Source organism: Nothobranchius furzeri, chromosome 11 (assembly GCF_043380555.1).
Source record: "Nothobranchius furzeri strain GRZ-AD chromosome 11, NfurGRZ-RIMD1, whole genome shotgun sequence".
NCBI lineage: Eukaryota > Metazoa > Chordata > Actinopteri > Cyprinodontiformes > Nothobranchiidae > Nothobranchius > Nothobranchius furzeri.
The window spans coordinates 64515178-64531551 of NC_091751.1; the positions used below are offsets into that span (position 1 = coordinate 64515178).

The 16374-nt window shown below is 44.9% G+C and overlaps 2 protein-coding genes across 3 annotated transcripts in view; both read left to right on the top strand.

The window, feature by feature from the left end:
- Window positions 1-662, top strand: part of LOC107384443 (glutamate decarboxylase 1) — a 19471-nt gene extending 18809 nt beyond the window's left edge. For both annotated transcript variants that reach the window (XM_054750736.2, XM_054750757.2), the window contains 2 exons: window positions 1-14; window positions 332-662. The exon at window positions 1-14 is cut by the window's left edge and continues 76 nt beyond it. In XM_054750736.2, coding sequence (XP_054606711.1) covers window positions 1-14; window positions 332-505 — 188 coding nt within the window. In that variant the 3' untranslated portion in view covers window positions 506-662. The remainder of the gene's footprint in view (window positions 15-331) is intronic.
- A 5555-nt stretch (window positions 663-6217) lies between these two features.
- Window positions 6218-11856, top strand: LOC107384302 (Golgi reassembly-stacking protein 2). The gene is made up of 10 exons (XM_015957487.3): window positions 6218-6539; window positions 7031-7111; window positions 7189-7392; window positions 7469-7555; window positions 7643-7773; window positions 7872-8004; window positions 8176-8299; window positions 9488-9595; window positions 10527-10658; window positions 10794-11856. Exons 1-10 carry the CDS (start codon window positions 6477-6479, stop codon window positions 11039-11041), a joined length of 1311 nt encoding a protein of 436 aa, XP_015812973.3. The 5' UTR covers window positions 6218-6476; the 3' UTR covers window positions 11042-11856.
- Window positions 11857-16374: the final 4518 nt, after the last annotated feature.

Genomic DNA, 16374 nt, shown 5'->3' on the forward strand with positions numbered 1-16374 from the left:
AGAAGCTCCACCGGGTAAAAAGCCTTCTAGTTTCAAATCCAACCAGCACCGAGTTGTGTTTTCATTCACTTTGTGTGTTTGCTGCCAAAATACCTGAAGGGAATTTTAAATTAAAGTCTCTTTTAGGACCACAGCTACACAACACCAGACAAGGCTAGTTTATACTTCTCCGTTTATGCTGGTGCAGAGACCCACAACGCCTTTTTCCATTTGTGTTAAAAAGTTTCTGAAATACATAAATACAATGTAAACACACCCTCTGTTGTTTTATTTTTTACTGGAGGCTCCTCTCAAGGACCGCAGGACATTGATTTTTGTGTTCATCCTGCAGGTGGCTCCAAAGATCAAGGCCATGATGATGGAGTCGGGTACCACCATGGTGGGATACCAGCCCCAGGGCAACAAGGTCAACTTTTTCCGTATGGTCGTGTCCAACCCCGCTGTCACCCAGTCCGACATCGACTTCCTCATCGATGAGATCGAGAGGCTAGGCCACGATCTGTAGACCTGTGAGCCGACATGCATTAGGCGTGGTCTCGTCTTTCAAAGACAAACCGTGAAACATTCAGAGTGCTGCAGACGGAAGAACGAGGTTTCATCAAGTCTTCGCCTGGAGCACTTTAAATGTTTCTGCTAGAGACTCGCTCATTATTTCAACAGAATCAGACGTGTGTGAGTGCGTGTGTGTGGTCTTTCAATGTGTAAATATATGTTACCTGGAATTTTAATGTATGAGACAGAGTGAGCGTGTGCCTGTTTGACAACAGAATGGGAGAAAAAGCACAGAACAGTAAAATATCACAAAGTTGTTTGCTGTGTCAAACATTAGCTTCTCATGACGAGCTTACAGTGTGTGTGTGTGCGTGCGTGCGTGCGTGTGTGTGTGTGTGTGTGTGAGTGTGTGTCCGTGCGTGTGTGTGCATGTGTGTGTGTGTGTGTGTGCGTTAGGGTTGTCACGATACTAAAATTTCAAACTCGATTCGATACTTGAAAAAAAAACTCGATACTCGGTTTCGATACTATTTAAAAACACCAATTTATTGAACAAGTTTATTCAAAAAATAACATTCCTCAATTTATATTGCAAAAATTAAATGTTAAGAATTAAGTGTATAAAGTGCTTAAACCTTTCAAGTATCAGCATTTTTTAAAACGTGCGTACAAAAACTGGTGAAAGTTAACACTTTAAATCATGAATTGTCTCACTATATATACGCTATGTGCAGAGTGATGTTTTGCTGCTTAAACTCTGTTTAAGAAGCATTTTTGTCATAAGATGTAATACCATATGTTTTGTTCTGTACTTTTGAACAACTCTGTTGGTCAATAAAGGGAGAAAACGAATTTGACAAAGGTACATCTACCGGTAATCTTAATAAAAACAGACTGGCGCACGGCAGTGACGTCATTAAAAGCGCCGGTTAGATTAGCCGCGGCTAGTCTGTTCACGCCTAGAAATCACAGACTCGCTCCAAACGAACAGGGAAATCACGTTAATGATTCCTAACAAATCCTTTCGACATGAAGATGTTTTGGTGCAGATAATGTCTTATTTCGAGGCTGCACCATGGGTGCCCGTCCGCACCCGTTATATGGATATACACTGACGGCGATTCGCCGATGGATCTAAATACCCCGGGGAATCCAAGTAGCACCAAAGTTGTCAGCGTGAGTAAACAAACGTACTGCATGCTAGACATTAAGTCCGGGTTGCAATAAACAGGAGTTTCCTTTAAGCACATAAGCGTGAATAAGCAACTACGTGTCGGACTTGGTATGCTAATTAAGTAGGGCTGTGAAGCGCCTCCCAAATTCGCTGTTTTGTTTTTGTTTATTTATTTGGCAGACAAAACTTGGATCGGAGACAACTCGCGTGGGAAATTGCAATGTAGCCATGCGGCGTCTTCTTCTTCTGTTTGTCTGGGAGGCGGAGGCTGCTTTACGGCATCTGGCTGTCGTGCGTGTCGGTGTACTTGAAGAAGGCTGTGTATAATAGTCCATAATATCGATACCACAGGGATGGAATATCTCATTTAGATACCACTTTTAGCATCGATTTATATCTAGGTATCGATTTTTTTGACAACACTAGTGTGCGTGCGTGTGTGTGCGTGCGCGCGTGTGTGTGTGTGTGCGCGCGTGTGTGTGTGTGTGCGCACGTGTGTGTGTGTGTGCGTGCGTGTGTGTGCGTGTATCCCATCACAAGCATGAAGAGGATCAAGGATCCTCTAGAAACAGTCTGCAATATTTTCCCTTATAGATGAAGTTTGTAACGTGTGTGAAACCTTCCACTTGTGAAACGGCTGGCTCGTTGTCTGCTCCATGCCCATAAGTGAGTATAAGACATTAATCAAGAATAATGATGATATAAGAACATATTTATTGCATTTCCACTGTCTGGTTCAGGTATATTATTGTACATGTGTGGTTATGCGTACTACATAGTAATACCGAGTAAAGTTTATTTATAGTGACTGTCTGCCAAAGAAAGAGATCAGGATCAGAGCTATCCATCGTCTTTTACATGCAACTTCTTATAGATGATTGGTGTTTGTAAATGTAACTTTTTGACCTTGAGACGTGATGCACTTTCTAAGGTTTATTTATTTCTACGGTTGAGTCTTTTTGACTGAATGTTCCGAGGCAAACGATGAGATTCTGGCTTGTATGGTGACTTGTATTTTAGCAAAAAGCACAAGGATGTGAGAATGTTCCCTCCTCTGGAGACGGAGACGAGCGTATTGTTGTGTTTGTCCTGATGCATCTACTGTAAAATAGTATATTTAACTGTAATACATGTTCTAGTCTCCGTGGAACAGGAGCCCGGTGAGTCATTTAGTATAAAGGTTCCTGGTTGTCTTTGCACAATGTTCACCTTTCTTTCTTCCATTGTAAATGGATGTTTGTTATATAAGAGACGTGTAAACAGAGTATCTATGGTGATTAGGGACCATATGTAAATGGCACAAAATGCAAAAATCCTGTGTCTGAGTTATGATGAGGCAACTGTAAGGAAACCATTCCTTGGGAGCGGTGTGTCCAGCAGGCACTTTAATAAAATTATAACATCGTGAAAAAAGAATATTGAATAAAGTCTATTAAATAAACAATAATGAGTGATTTGATTTCATGTCCAGAACACTCAGAATACACCGTTGCAGATTTCTGCTTTTTTCATGCATGTAGTAGCATGAACAACCTGTTTCAGGTCAAAGGTCAGACATTCTCCTTCAAAACCTCTTTTTTGAGGTGAGCACAATGTAGGGTTCCAACGATTACAGCAAGTCATCAGCTCCTGAAGCAGCAAAGCAGCCCCAGACCATCACACTACCACCACCATGTCAGTGTGATGTTGATGGAACAAGACACGCACCTTCCAGAAGGTTCATCTCGTGTGCTATCAATCTCCAGAATATTTACCCAAACGTCTAAATAAGAAGGAAGGCTGGATAACCTAAAGTGAGAAAGGGGAGAGGGAAGTCTGGGCCTTTCTGCTTAGGCTACAGCCCCCGTGACGTGACCCCGGATATGCAGCCAAAAATGAATGGATGCAGATAAAATTTCTATCTTTATTCTTCAAAAGGTTTGTTTTGTATAATTTTAGCCTGTTCGAGCAACAAAAGTATGTATAATGCCACAGATGTTTGATGAAATCCCCTCACAGCATCTCAGCTTCAATTCACTGCTGAGCATGGTGGTGGAAGGTTAATGGTTTTTTTTGAGTATTGTTCACAAGTGAGGGTAGGAGGGATCGGGAGATCGACAGGCGGATTGGATCGGCGTCTGCAGTGATGCAGACGCTGAGCCGATCTGTCGTGGTGAAGAGGGAGCTGAGCCAGAAAGCCAGGCTCTCGATTTACCGGTCGATCTACGTCCCAATCCTCACCTATGGTCATGAGCTTTGGGTAATGACCGAAAGAACGAGATCGCGGATACGAGCGGCCGAAATGAGTTTCCTCCGTAGGGTGGCCGGGCTCAGCCTTAGAGATAGGGTGAGGAGCTCGGACATTCGGGAGGGACTCGGAGTAGAACCGCTGCTCCTCCAGATCGAAAGGAGCCAGTTGAGGTGGTTTGGGCATCTGGTCAGGATGCCTCCTGGACGCCTCCCCGGGGAGGTGTTTCGGGCATGTCCTGCCGGCAGGAGGCCCCCGGGTCGACCCAGGACACGTTGGAGAGGTTACATCTCCAATCTGGTCCGGGAACGCCTTGGGGTCCTGCCGGAGGAGCTGGTGGAGGTGGCCGGGCAGAGGACAGTCTGGAGCTCCCTAGTTGGGAAGCTGCCCCCGCGACCCGGACCCCGATAAGAGAAGGAAGACGACGACGACGAGTAAAGGCTGATTCATGCTTCTCCGTCTGCGTCAGTGCGGAGACACGCAACGTCATAATCCGTCCTTGCGTAGGGCTCCGGCAGGCACGCAAGTACGTACGGAGTCGAGCCCACTTTTTTAAACATCCGTTGAACGAGACGGATTACGCAAGCTTGTGATTGGTCAGGACGCCGCTGTTGTTTACAGCGCCGCCATTGCACCCTCAAAAACATAAAGAGAGCCGTGGAAAACTAGCGGCAGACAAGGAGAAGCTTGAAGAATACCTCGCGAAAAAACTCTAAAAACATGAACGTTTAATTCCCCGTGACTGGAGGAGTGAAAAGATGCGCAGCAGGCGTTTTATTTGTGGACGGAAATGACAGGAAACGTGGGTTTAGAGGTGGGGAGCGCATGAAGAGGTGGAGGAGGATGAGAGACAAATTTGTCTGTGTTAAAAAGTCTTATACAAAAAAACACAATATAAAGACATTATCTTGGACCGATACATGACAGGATACCACAGAACAGCGCTACGCCCTCTGTTGTCCTGCCGGGGAATTGCTTTGCAACACTCTCCAGGAGACGGAGAAGTATGAGAGCAAAACGCTTCCATCAATCCGTGCGTGTCTGTCCCTTGCGGAGCTGACGGAGAAGCATGAACCAGGCTTAATGAACATATGAGTATATTCTAGTATGTCGTCTGATGACTAAAGTCCAGAAGGGTCAGAGTTATCTCAACGATCCCATCGACAGCAGCAACTTTTAGCACAACTAAAAACAAAAACACATCAAGAAACAGACCAAGTCTTCAACCAGCCCAATGTGCTGGATGGGAAGAGAGCTCGCCATACTTATAACAGCATTTCCTAACCTTGTTGTTGATTTTCTGCATGAAAAATATAAAATATTTATCTATTACCATTTTACTGTGAAGTCACCTAAATCAAACCAATAAAAGGTTATAAACTTGGCTGTTTTGATTAGTTTCCAGTCTTTCTGCCACCCATCATGGTGAAGGGGTGGTCCCATGAGCTGCGTGATGTCACGTGCTAAGGGTTAGTACTGGTGAGCGCTGACTAGATATGCACTCCAGCTGTGCAGCAGCACATTCCCACTGCTCTGCCCATTCCTCATCCTGTAGGGAGCTCAGTTTAGCACTGTGAGTCCACACAATCATTGTGTTGAACACTTACATAAATACAATACAAGGAGGCACAGTGTTAACCAAGGGGGGAATTTGTTAGCCTGGCCTGCCAGACTCTTCCTCTGTTTAATTCAGCACAGAGAATTCTCTGTGCATAATTAAACAATTTGGTTTTACTTTTGTGATTTTTGTATTATTGTGTTCTCTTTTCCTATTTAAAAAAATAACCCTAAAAATAGACACATAAATAAAAAGAAATACGTAATTTTATTGTGTTTCCAGTTGAATATATAGAGTAAAAAAACTTTGGAGTGACACCACAATTGCCGTTGCTTTTAATTTAGAAAAAAATTGACAAGACTTTTTTTTTACCAAGTAACTATTGTAACTTTAAAAAAGTAGTTCCCCCTCCTCATTTTCCTCCTTGTCCTTAGCATTAATGCCACCAATTGGACAAAAACAAAGATTAAGAATTTATTTGTCAGCTTCATTTAGATAAGGAGGCTAAAATATTTTCTTTTATACGAACGATTGTACAGTTCCATCTCCCCTAGAAGATAATGGGAGATGTGGAATTAGCGTCATCTAGTGGCGATATGGTAGAACTACTTTTACATACACTAGTATTGAATGGTTTACCCTGTAGTTCCAGCTTGTGACCGCTGGAGGGCGGAAATACTCCCCCTCATTTTTGTAAAGTCAATTAAAACTCTGTAGCACTGTAGCTGGGGCAGTGTGTACAGCAGCGACGTCTAACTCAGAGAGATTCGCTTTTTCCAGCGTGAGAAATTGGAGGTGTGGTGTGAGAAGATGTGAAAGCAGATTCTTTGTGTGTTAGTTCGCAGTGTTTTCTGTTTTAGGAATATTCAAACAGGCGTTACTTCCTGCCACGTAACAGCGCATGCGCACTCCAGAGCGAGTCATTCGGCTACGTGTACCCAGTGAGTGTAGAAGAGTGAAGGTAACTCACTTCTGCTGGGATTAATCTGTTGGAAGACCTTAAAACCTCCCAGAACAGCTACACTATGGGAGGCGCTCAGAGCCTGGAGATACCTGGAGGAGGCTCCGAGGGGTACCACGTCCTCCGGGTGAGTTTGTAACGTCTCTAGGCTCCCGTGAGCTGTTAGCTTAGCTTCCGGTAAGAGGTGGTTCTATTCCGGATCAGTGTGTTGACTAGAAGTCGAGGCTGTTTCCCACGGCCTCCGGCTGATAAACTCAACGTCGGCTTACAAAATGCGGCGTTGTTTACTTAAGTTTCTGTTGCACATCGTTTGACGGGTTTGTGTATTTGTGCGGGTTGGTTAGCCGGGTGTTCCTGCTGCCTGAAGCCGAGCATCAGCAGTGCTGCCTGGAGTAGCCTACTGAATCAATCACAGCTGCCTGCTGAGTTCAGCTTCATGAACGCAGTTCCTCAGCTGGACTTTCGGTCACTACTCCGCGTGGTCACGTTTAGATCCATGATAAGTGTAGGATGCTAGTGCAGAGGTGTGGTGCACTGCTGCTCCGTAATGTTTCATAGCTCATGATGTGATGGGTATGCTAGTCCTGGAACTCAGTTTGTCTCCCATCTGTGGTCCAGGTCCAGGAGAACTCACCTGGACACCGAGCAGGACTGGAACCGTTCTTTGACTTTATCGTCTCCATCAACAACACCAGACTGGTGAGAAGCACCTGCATCACGAGGTCCTGTGCTAGATCAGTGATGAAAACATAAATGACGTGTCTGTTTCCCTCCAGAACAAGGACAACGACACCTTGAAGGACCTGCTCAAAGCTAGTGTGGAGAAACCTGTTAAGATGCTGGTCTACTCCTCGAAGACGCTGGAGCTGCGGGAGACCACTGTGACTCCAAGCAACCTGTGGGGGGGGCAGGGTCTGCTCGGTGTCTCGATTCGTTTTTGCAGCTTCGAAGGAGCCAATGAAAATGTTTGGCATGTGCTGGTAGGCATCCACCGGAGCCCCTCTGTTCTGTTGTCTCTGTTCACATGAAACAACATGAGTTTTATGTTTGGAACAGGAAGTAGAACCCAACTCCCCAGCAGCCCTCGCTGGCCTGCGGCCGCACACGGACTACATCATTGGAGCCGACACTGTTATGAATGAGGTTGGTTTTGCTGTCAAGCTTTAGTTCTTTTCTTTTTTTTAAAGCAACAGTTTTGTCTAATGTCCTTGTCTCTCTGACTGTCTTTAGTCGGAGGACCTGTTCTCTTTGATAGAGAGCCACGAGGGAAAGGGTCTGAAGCTTTACGTGTACAACACAGACACCGACAACTGCAGAGAGGTGGTCATTACACCCAACAGTGCCTGGGGAGGGGAGGGCAGGTAGGACACCTAAATCCACTCACAGAACATAAATGCTCCTGACACTTTCCTGTAAAGATCTCTGGTTAGGTTGACATTTTGTCTCTTCCTTTCCCCAGCCTTGGATGTGGGATTGGTTACGGATACCTCCACAGGATTCCCACCCGGCCTTTTGAGGAGGGAAAGAAAATCAGCTTCCCACCAAACTCCTCGAGTGAGCCTGTCGGCCCACTCAAGGACGGGTTCACCGAGGTTAGGACGCACACTATAGTGAACTGCTCAGTTCACATGGAAGCCACAACAAGAGCTCTGAAAGGCTGCTTAGACACAAGTGCATCATTAAAACTTACACAAGTGTTCACAGTCTCCCTAACTTTAATTATCCCAGGAATGCAAAGTTAACGAGACTTTTTCTGTCTCCAGGTCCAGCTTTCAGCCGTGACTCCTCCTCCTTCTACACCTGTGGTCTCCTCCAGCCTTGAAGACTCACTTTCCAGTCTGTCGATCAGCTCAGCCCCGCCCACCATGCCCAGTGAGCTGCAGACAGGTATCTGGTTTCAGTAGCTGCTAGACTGATATTAAGCTTGGGCGACGCGTCAAATTTTTCCAACCAATATTTGTTGGTCCAATAAATGACAGTGGGATGTATGTTCATGAGTTTTTTATTTTTATAGTTCTGTTTATCGATCATTATGAATTTTATTTTATAGATGTGTTTTTTTTTCTACATCGTCCAGCCTCAGCAGAAAATAGTAAAGAGTGACTGAATTGACCAGAATGGTTCCCGTTCCCACGGAAACGGCACAAACATCATTTCTCAGGACTAGGGTTGTCACGGTGTGAAAATGTAACCTCACGGTTATTGTGACCAAAATTATCACGGTTTTCGGTATTACCGCGGTATTTTTTTAAACGTGCTACATTTTCAGACGACTACATAAACCCTGTATATCTGGAAAATATTGTCCTCAGTTTGTGTCAAAATTTTGCCTGAAATGTGTTATTTTGTAATGATTATTTGTTTACATTTTTCCCCTTTAGTCTTTAAAATACCAATATTGCTACGGCTGCTTTATATATATCGACCCATTGCATTCTCCCTCAACCCAAATCCTCGGATCACGCATTTTAGCTAAAAGGCTAACGTTAGCTTGCCTTGCGTTGACTGTAGAGTTGCGGGTGATGGTCACGCAGATGTGTCATGAGATTTGAAGCGTTGCTGCCTTTCACAGACACTTTTTCTGCACGTGCTGCAAACAGGATAGCCGTCTTCTATCAACTGTCCCTCGGCATTCTTCAAATATCCAAAAAAATGCCCGTACTTCCCACTTTGTCTTCTTTGAGGGATAATAAATGTCCTGAGCGCTGCCGTCTCCTCCTTTGGACATTATTTCAGCTTTAGCTTCAAGAAAGTTTTGGTTGTAAACAACAAAGTGCGCATGTGCCGCCGGCAACTTCAGCAGATGATACGGTGGCTGGTAAGGGTCACCGCGCCTACACCGCAGCCACGGTAATCCACCGAGATAATATATATTTTAAAATACGACGGTTATTGTCTACTTTTTTACCGGGGTTTACCGCTACACCGGTTACCGTGACAACCCTACTCATCAGCATGAACAGCGCACGTTGACGGGCTCAGCCAATTGCCAGTGGATGAATGTATCCAGTCACTCAACCCGAATGGAGATGTGGAATATGCAGTCCTTTAACTGTCTCCCTCCCTCTCCTCAAGGCTTACCCACAGTCCCTCTCCTCCCCTCCTCCACCGGTCCCTCCTTCGCCTCCATGACTCCACTGCATCCTGCCGCTACTAACTTCAACCCAACCACAACGCTACCAGGTGAGTAAGTTGGTAACAAACAAACACGAGCGAGCCTCTTGCTCCGTGTATCAAAGCTGTCACACACAGCTGGTTCTCTACAGATGCTCGCACTCCTCCAGAGACGCTTGGTCGTGCAGAGTTGCAGCTGTTGCATTCTGCTGTGGTATTCAGGAGATGACGCCATTTTAGGACAGCAGCAACACCCTTTGGGTTGGGCTTCACACTGACTAGCCGTTAGCCTATCAGCTTACCACAACTCAACAGAAATGATTCACTGCATTGATGGGTAGAGATTAGGTGGTACGTATGTTACACTTGCGTGTAACTGTGTCACACTTTAATCAGTAACACCTGTGGCCGTGACCCGGCCGACCTGCTCAACGTAGGCCCGTGTCTGTGCCAGACATCAGGTCCTTTGTAGACCAGGAAGACCTGACACAGAATCAGACGGCCCAGCCTTCAGATACATTTCCGTCCGTACCGTGATGTACGTACTGTTGCCTAGCAACAGTAGCGACGCATATACATCTTTGTTGTCTGAGAACATTTTGCTGGAGAACTTACTGCAAGTAGACTTTTATTTTGAATATCATGTAAAGCTGTACGTTTACGCAGGAGAAAACTCTATTGACTCTGTTCCGTCACCATACTGAAAGGGAACCGAACCATGAAATGAAATCCAAGAGAGGAGTTATTTATAGTTTTTACACGGAAACAAACCTCAGAATAGCTAAAACAGCCCTTTATTTGCTGAAAAGAGTCCTGCTTTATTACGACTTGAATATCGGCGCCATGGTCGAGTCCAGCAGCAGTTATTATGATTCTGTGACGATATCAGTGGAACGTGAAACTGATCCCGTTAAAACTCACAGTTCAAAGTGGACAGAAGTGTGTTTTTAGTGTCAGATTCCAGATGAGTCGGTGAATGAGCGTGGTGTCTGTGTTGTAGGTCTGATGCCCCTCCCAGGTGGATTACCCCCACTTCCCAACCTCCCCAACCTGAACCTGCCACTTCCAGATCTCAGTGCCATTTCACTGGGAGGAACCAGCTCCTTACCGCCGCTACCAGCTGGAACAACAGGTGAGTAAACAGTCAGACTGGTCGGCTGGCTCCTGTTCAACACCTGTTGGAGACAACCTGCAGGCTTCTTTAGAACCATTTGTTCTCCTTGTGCTCTGTTTTTTTTTTAAAAAAAAGTGTGTTTGTGTTCACCAGTGCCATCCCTGGCTCCACTGCCGCCTCTGAACCTACCAGGTCTCGCCCCGTTGCCTCCTCTGCCCACCATGCTTCCCTCCCAGCTGCCTCCTTTGCTCTCCCAGGCCGCGGCCCCTCTTGTCCCCATCTCGGCATCCATCCCTCCAGCCTCGGTCACGCCTGCGACTAACCTGGCCGTCGACGCTGCAGCCTCCACAGAAGCCACGGAACAGCCTGCTCCCACGGGAACAACGCTAACATCATCCTAAGAAAGCGGAGGAAGGACTCCCCTCACCTTCAGACACCTGGTTTCTCTCTGTCTCCCATCTGTCTTTCTATGTTTTTCTATTTATTTTGCCAGGAGAGGGGGCAGACAGATACAACCATTCAGACACTTTTGTGGGTGAGTAGGCTCGTGTGGAACGTTGTGAAGAGAGGACGGTTCTGGATTGTTCTGTCTAACGTGTCTGTACTGTACCGGAGCAGAACTGAGCTACTGTATAAGGAGGAGGTTTGGTCTCTGGGTTGTACTCTTCTGCAGTCACATCAGGGCAGAACTCTCTGAGAACCTTTTTTCTTTTTGCTTTCCATAACCATTGTAAGATGACGGGGCTGGCTGATGAACAGTCTTCACTGGTGTGTCTCTGTCATGAAGTGGGCTTAAGTAAAAACTGCACTGCTGTAGTAAAACAATGACTGTAAACATGTAATCCTGACTTGTCCAGCTCCGACCTTTTTTATTATTTAGATTTTGACACCCCAACCCCACATGATTGATTCATCTTTATGTCCAAGGTTAAATGAATGACTCGGCATTATTTTGCACCACCTTTTGTGTTTTGAAATGATTAGTCTCCATATATATGCAGAACTCTATCATACACGCTGTTTTCAGCAGTCTGTAAGAGGCTGAAGGCCAGACGAGACGCTGACCAGCGTGTGCCGTAAACACGGCTGGTTGGGTCCTTCTTGGGATGGCTGAAGTGAATTGTGGGTAAAGCTGCAGCCACAAGGTGTCTCTGTAAAAGCATGGAAGCATCTGCTGGATACACAGCCCGAGCAATAAAGCCAAATGAATTTTAAACGCTGTCCCTGAGTGTTGATGTAGACTTCTCCATCCTACACTGACGTTCTTCATTGTGGTTTTCATTCATTCTTGGGTAAAAACCGTATCGGTTGCCATAAAAATGTAACTTTTAAATTTAAAACGGCAAGTTTTAAAAGGATAAGACTTGGAGTTTGAGTGCTCCAATTAGTTTCAACAAACTTCTAATCAGCCAGTCATACGCCAGCATGGACGTAATTTTGGGGCAGGGGGAGACGGGGGGGACATGTCCCCCCCACCCACACACTTTTTCCAAAGTCAAGTTTTGACCCCTGCACTTTTTACCATCCAAAAACAATATTACTTTATATTAAATTGACACTGGTTGAGCTCTAGGACCAAGCAGAAAACAACCGTTTGTGTTGAAGCCTGTTTCCCATTAGAGCCTACTGTAAAGATACCCCCCCTCCCCACTTCTAAAGTGAAAATTACGTCCATGTGTGGCAGAAACTATACGTAGTCATCCATGGTGAAGATGACTTGCTCAATCCAAAGGGTTCAAATGAAGGAAACTGGACTTCTTTGGTTTCTTGAAGATGTTTCGCCTCTTATCCGAGGAGCTTTGTCAATTCTAACTGGAAAATGGGAATCTCGTTCCTAAGCAGTAGTCCACACGTAGCCGGTTTTTTAAAAAAACGAATATCCGCCCCTCCAAAAACTTGCATCCACACCACCTCGTTTAAAAAAAAAACTGTTCACACGTACCCGGATAAATGCGTTGTTACGGACATGCCAGACCTGTAGGCGGCAGTACTTCCCCCGTTCTTAACCTCGTCGTTCGTCTGTGGTCTTCCGCAAGGAGCAGTAATTCCACTTGCAAAAACAAACAAGCAATTGACAATTGATAAAGCGAGCGCAGCTCTGAGGGCATCCATGCTGTCGGCTAGTGTAAACACAGGTCGCACACGTGATGTCAGCATTTTTTTGTCGCGGAAAGTGACGTTGCGGACCTTAAAACTCCGGTTTTGTCTGTCCACACGCAGACACCCAAAACGGAGAAAACGCAGATCTTCACTTTGGCCGGAGTTTTTAAAAAGATCCGTTTTCGTGTGGATGACAGGCCAAAACGTAGAAAAATATCTACGTTTTGGCAGATCCCCGGCTACGTGTGGACAGGGGTCACTCCTTCCTGCGTCTAATCAACACAACACTCATCAGTGGATGGAGAGGCGGGGTACCCAGAGTAGTTAGGGCTTGTTGGATAATTGACAGCTACAGTTCATAAGCTTGACTCATATTCCAGTTAGAATTGACAAAGCTCCTCGGATGAGAAGCGAAATGTCTTCAAGAAACCAAAGAAGTCCAGTTGCCTTCATCTGAACCCTTTGGATTACCATGACCTGGATGACTGAGAGCCTTCACCAGCATATGACTTGCTCCAAGTTCAAACATCAGAATGGAGAAGACAGCAGGACCTGGTTGTTGCTACCAGGCTGGTCTGAGTATTTCAGAGATTACTGGTCTGGGATTTTAACCCACAACCATCCCTAGGGATTACAGCGAACGGTCTGAATAGGGTCTGACTTTAGTGTAAACGACAAAAACCGTAGCTCTGCCTCACCTTGTATCAGCTTTCCGGCTGCTTTGGTTTGTAGCGGAACTGGAGATTCCCATCGTGGATTGCTTGAACTGACTCCTAAACCTTTACTGCATTTCTTCCCGGTACAATTATTATGATCCTTGTAAAAGAGGTATTATCACAGGCTTGTCCACTAGCAAGAATTTAATTTACACCATTAAGAATGCAATATTGACGAGAAAGAATCAGTTTATTGGCATATCAAATATAATTCCAAATAGTGAACCTATTTTATGTTAAACTGGCCACTCAATGACGTTAAAATACATAGTCCCATATATCAAAGTGTTTCCAGATATCTGGAATGTTCATTTCTGTTAGGAACTGTAGATATTTGGTAGGGATGCGCCAATACCAATACTTGGAACAGAGTACTCGTCGATACGGATTACCGATACCGATACTTCTACCACACACACAAAAAAAAAAGTTCCATGGGGGGCCACAGCAGCAAATGATCTGTCACCTTTGGTCTTCAGCCTGGTGCGCTGCACAGCCACCTCATAAATGAAACGTAACTGCTACGTTTCATTTATGAGAATAGATACATCCTTAATGATAAATATGTATAAACAGAAGGATACATTCCTTCAGCCTTTGACAACATCCATTGGGCCTAGTTAGGTCCATTAATCCTGATAGAGGGGAAAGATTCTGGATGCAGAACTCTAACCCCACTCACCTCATGTATGCCACAGGTCTGCGTTGTACCCGTTGTAACATCTCTAGATGTCAGCTTTAAAAATGAAACAAATATTTATGAACTAACATTACCTTCGATTACTAACACTAAATGACACGTTTCCTAGTTTACATTATGTTGTTAGAACACAAGGGTCTCTCATCATCTGAATTATCAAACTTGTTGGATTGTGAATCTGTTTAAAGGTTTTGCTCTATATGTGCCCCCCTTTTTAACTTTGAGACCTTCAAAGGTCTCTGCCCCTCACTCCCATATATCTCCACTGTCGTCTTTGTCCCTCCTCACTTCCAGCTCCTGGACCAATCAGAGCCAGCTCCTGGATCCATTCTCTTCTCACCCTACTGCTGATGGTGGGATATGGCTGGGGAGTTGAATCAGTGAACGTTTGACCTCTGACATCCTGATTGTTGGTACTTCAGGGACCTGTTGTCATGGCTACAGCCTCCTTAGTGGACACGAGAGGATGGAACTTCTGCTGCTTAAATCTGGATCAGACTCAAGTCTGAGCCGGTCGGTTTGAGTTCCCCCATCGAGATCGGTTTCTTTTCCACTCACGAAAACCATAACCACCCTGCCACCACAAATGTATGTTTAGCATGATTATAATTTATTAAATTACTCTGTAACACAATGTTTATGTATATTTTAGGGTTATGGTTAGTGTAAGGGTTAGGACACGCATTATTTTGTGAGTGGACGGTTTAAATTCGCAGCTGGGTGGAAAAGTAACAGATCTCGACGGGGAACTCACGTCGACATGACACCTGCTGCTCCACACTGAGAGAAAATGTTGCTTTAAACATCAGAACAGATCCACAAAATCCTAGAAAAACAAGAACCTTTGACTTGGTGTCTGGAAAGCCACAAGTACACCTGAACGGTCTTTTGACAGCTCACCGACCATCAGAAACATTCAGCCGGCTGTTTAAAGTCTAGGTAAATCTGAAGTCTGGTTTGATTTTTGTTTCATCAAAAGCAGCAAAACACTGACGAAGAGGAATTGGTGACAGTTTGTTTCACCAGCAGGCTGAAGGTGAACCTCCTGTTGCACTAAGGTCTCAACCCGGAGCCCGGGTCTGGGGCTGATGGGAGAAACTTCAGACGACTAAAACGACATAGAAAGTAAAACCGCCGTCAACAATGAATCTGTCACCATCGCTCTCCTGCTGGATGCAACAAATGATGAGTCACTTTCCAAAGTAACTGACTCAGCAGTTTGTTCTTCTGTCACAACTTGCTGACTCAACATGTGGGGCAGTTATACTTTTGACCAGGGGTGGATTTAGGACTGAAGAAGATCCGGGGCTTAACACACACACGCGCGTGCGCGCACTAGTCCAGATCATATATATTTGTCTTGTATCACATAATTTTTAATCTGAAGCAACATATTAAGCATTTTCAGGGCATATAATTGTTCCTGTTAGTGTTTAGTGTGAGATGATAGTAAATATTCCCTTTCTTTCTCCAACAACTTTACCTGATAGTAAGCTAACTTTAGGCAAACCAGCAGCACAACAAATATTTTCAAATAAGACTCACAAACCTGAGTCAACACCAGTCTCATCAAAGCTGGGGTTCTGTCGTTGTAATTTTTGTCTGAAAAACGTCCTTATGTCCATCTTCACTCATGCGTTTCAGGCAGAGAGTGCAGAAGAAGCCGGCTGCTGAAGGGCTTCTTCTTCAGTGGTGGAGGCTCAGGCAGGCTGTATACAAACTACTGCCAGCTGCTCCCTCTCTGTTGGACTTTGGTACTGCATGTTACTTCCGCGATTTAGATCCGGGGCTTTTCATAAAACATCCGGGGCTTCAGCCCAAGTAGCCGGGCCCATCGCCGCCCCTGCTTTTGACCCTGATGTCATCCTGCTCACTCCCTTTAGAAACGGTCACCTCCTTGTTAAGAGAAAGCCAGTTTATTTACTTTTTAACCAAATCTGTTGCTTCTGAACTTTCTAACTTTTTTTTTGGACATTTTTTTTTCTTCTAGTTTCTCAAGAAAAACTGTATTTTTTTTAATTAATTTTTTTTATAGACATTTTACTTTTCTGTTTCTGGTGCTGTGAAGTTTGGAGGATTTTTACTGCATTTTTTTTTCACTTTTTGAGCATTTGTTATGAAGCGTAGATCTGTCAGGCTTTTCAAATCCTACAGTTTGACTGTTTAGTTTCTACATGCAGCTAATGCAGGAGATAGGTGGGAGGCTACTTTCATGCTC

Coding starts and splice junctions, on each gene's coding strand:
- LOC107384302 (XM_015957487.3), top strand. CDS start 6,477: ATGGGAGGCGCTCAGAGCCTGGAGATACCTGGAGGAGGCTCCGAGGGG. Junction 6,540..7,030: donor AGGGGTACCACGTCCTCCGG/GTGAGTTTGTAA, acceptor TCTGTGGTCCAG/GTCCAGGAGAACTCACCTGG. Junction 7,556..7,642: donor CCGACACTGTTATGAATGAG/GTTGGTTTTGCT, acceptor GACTGTCTTTAG/TCGGAGGACCTGTTCTCTTT.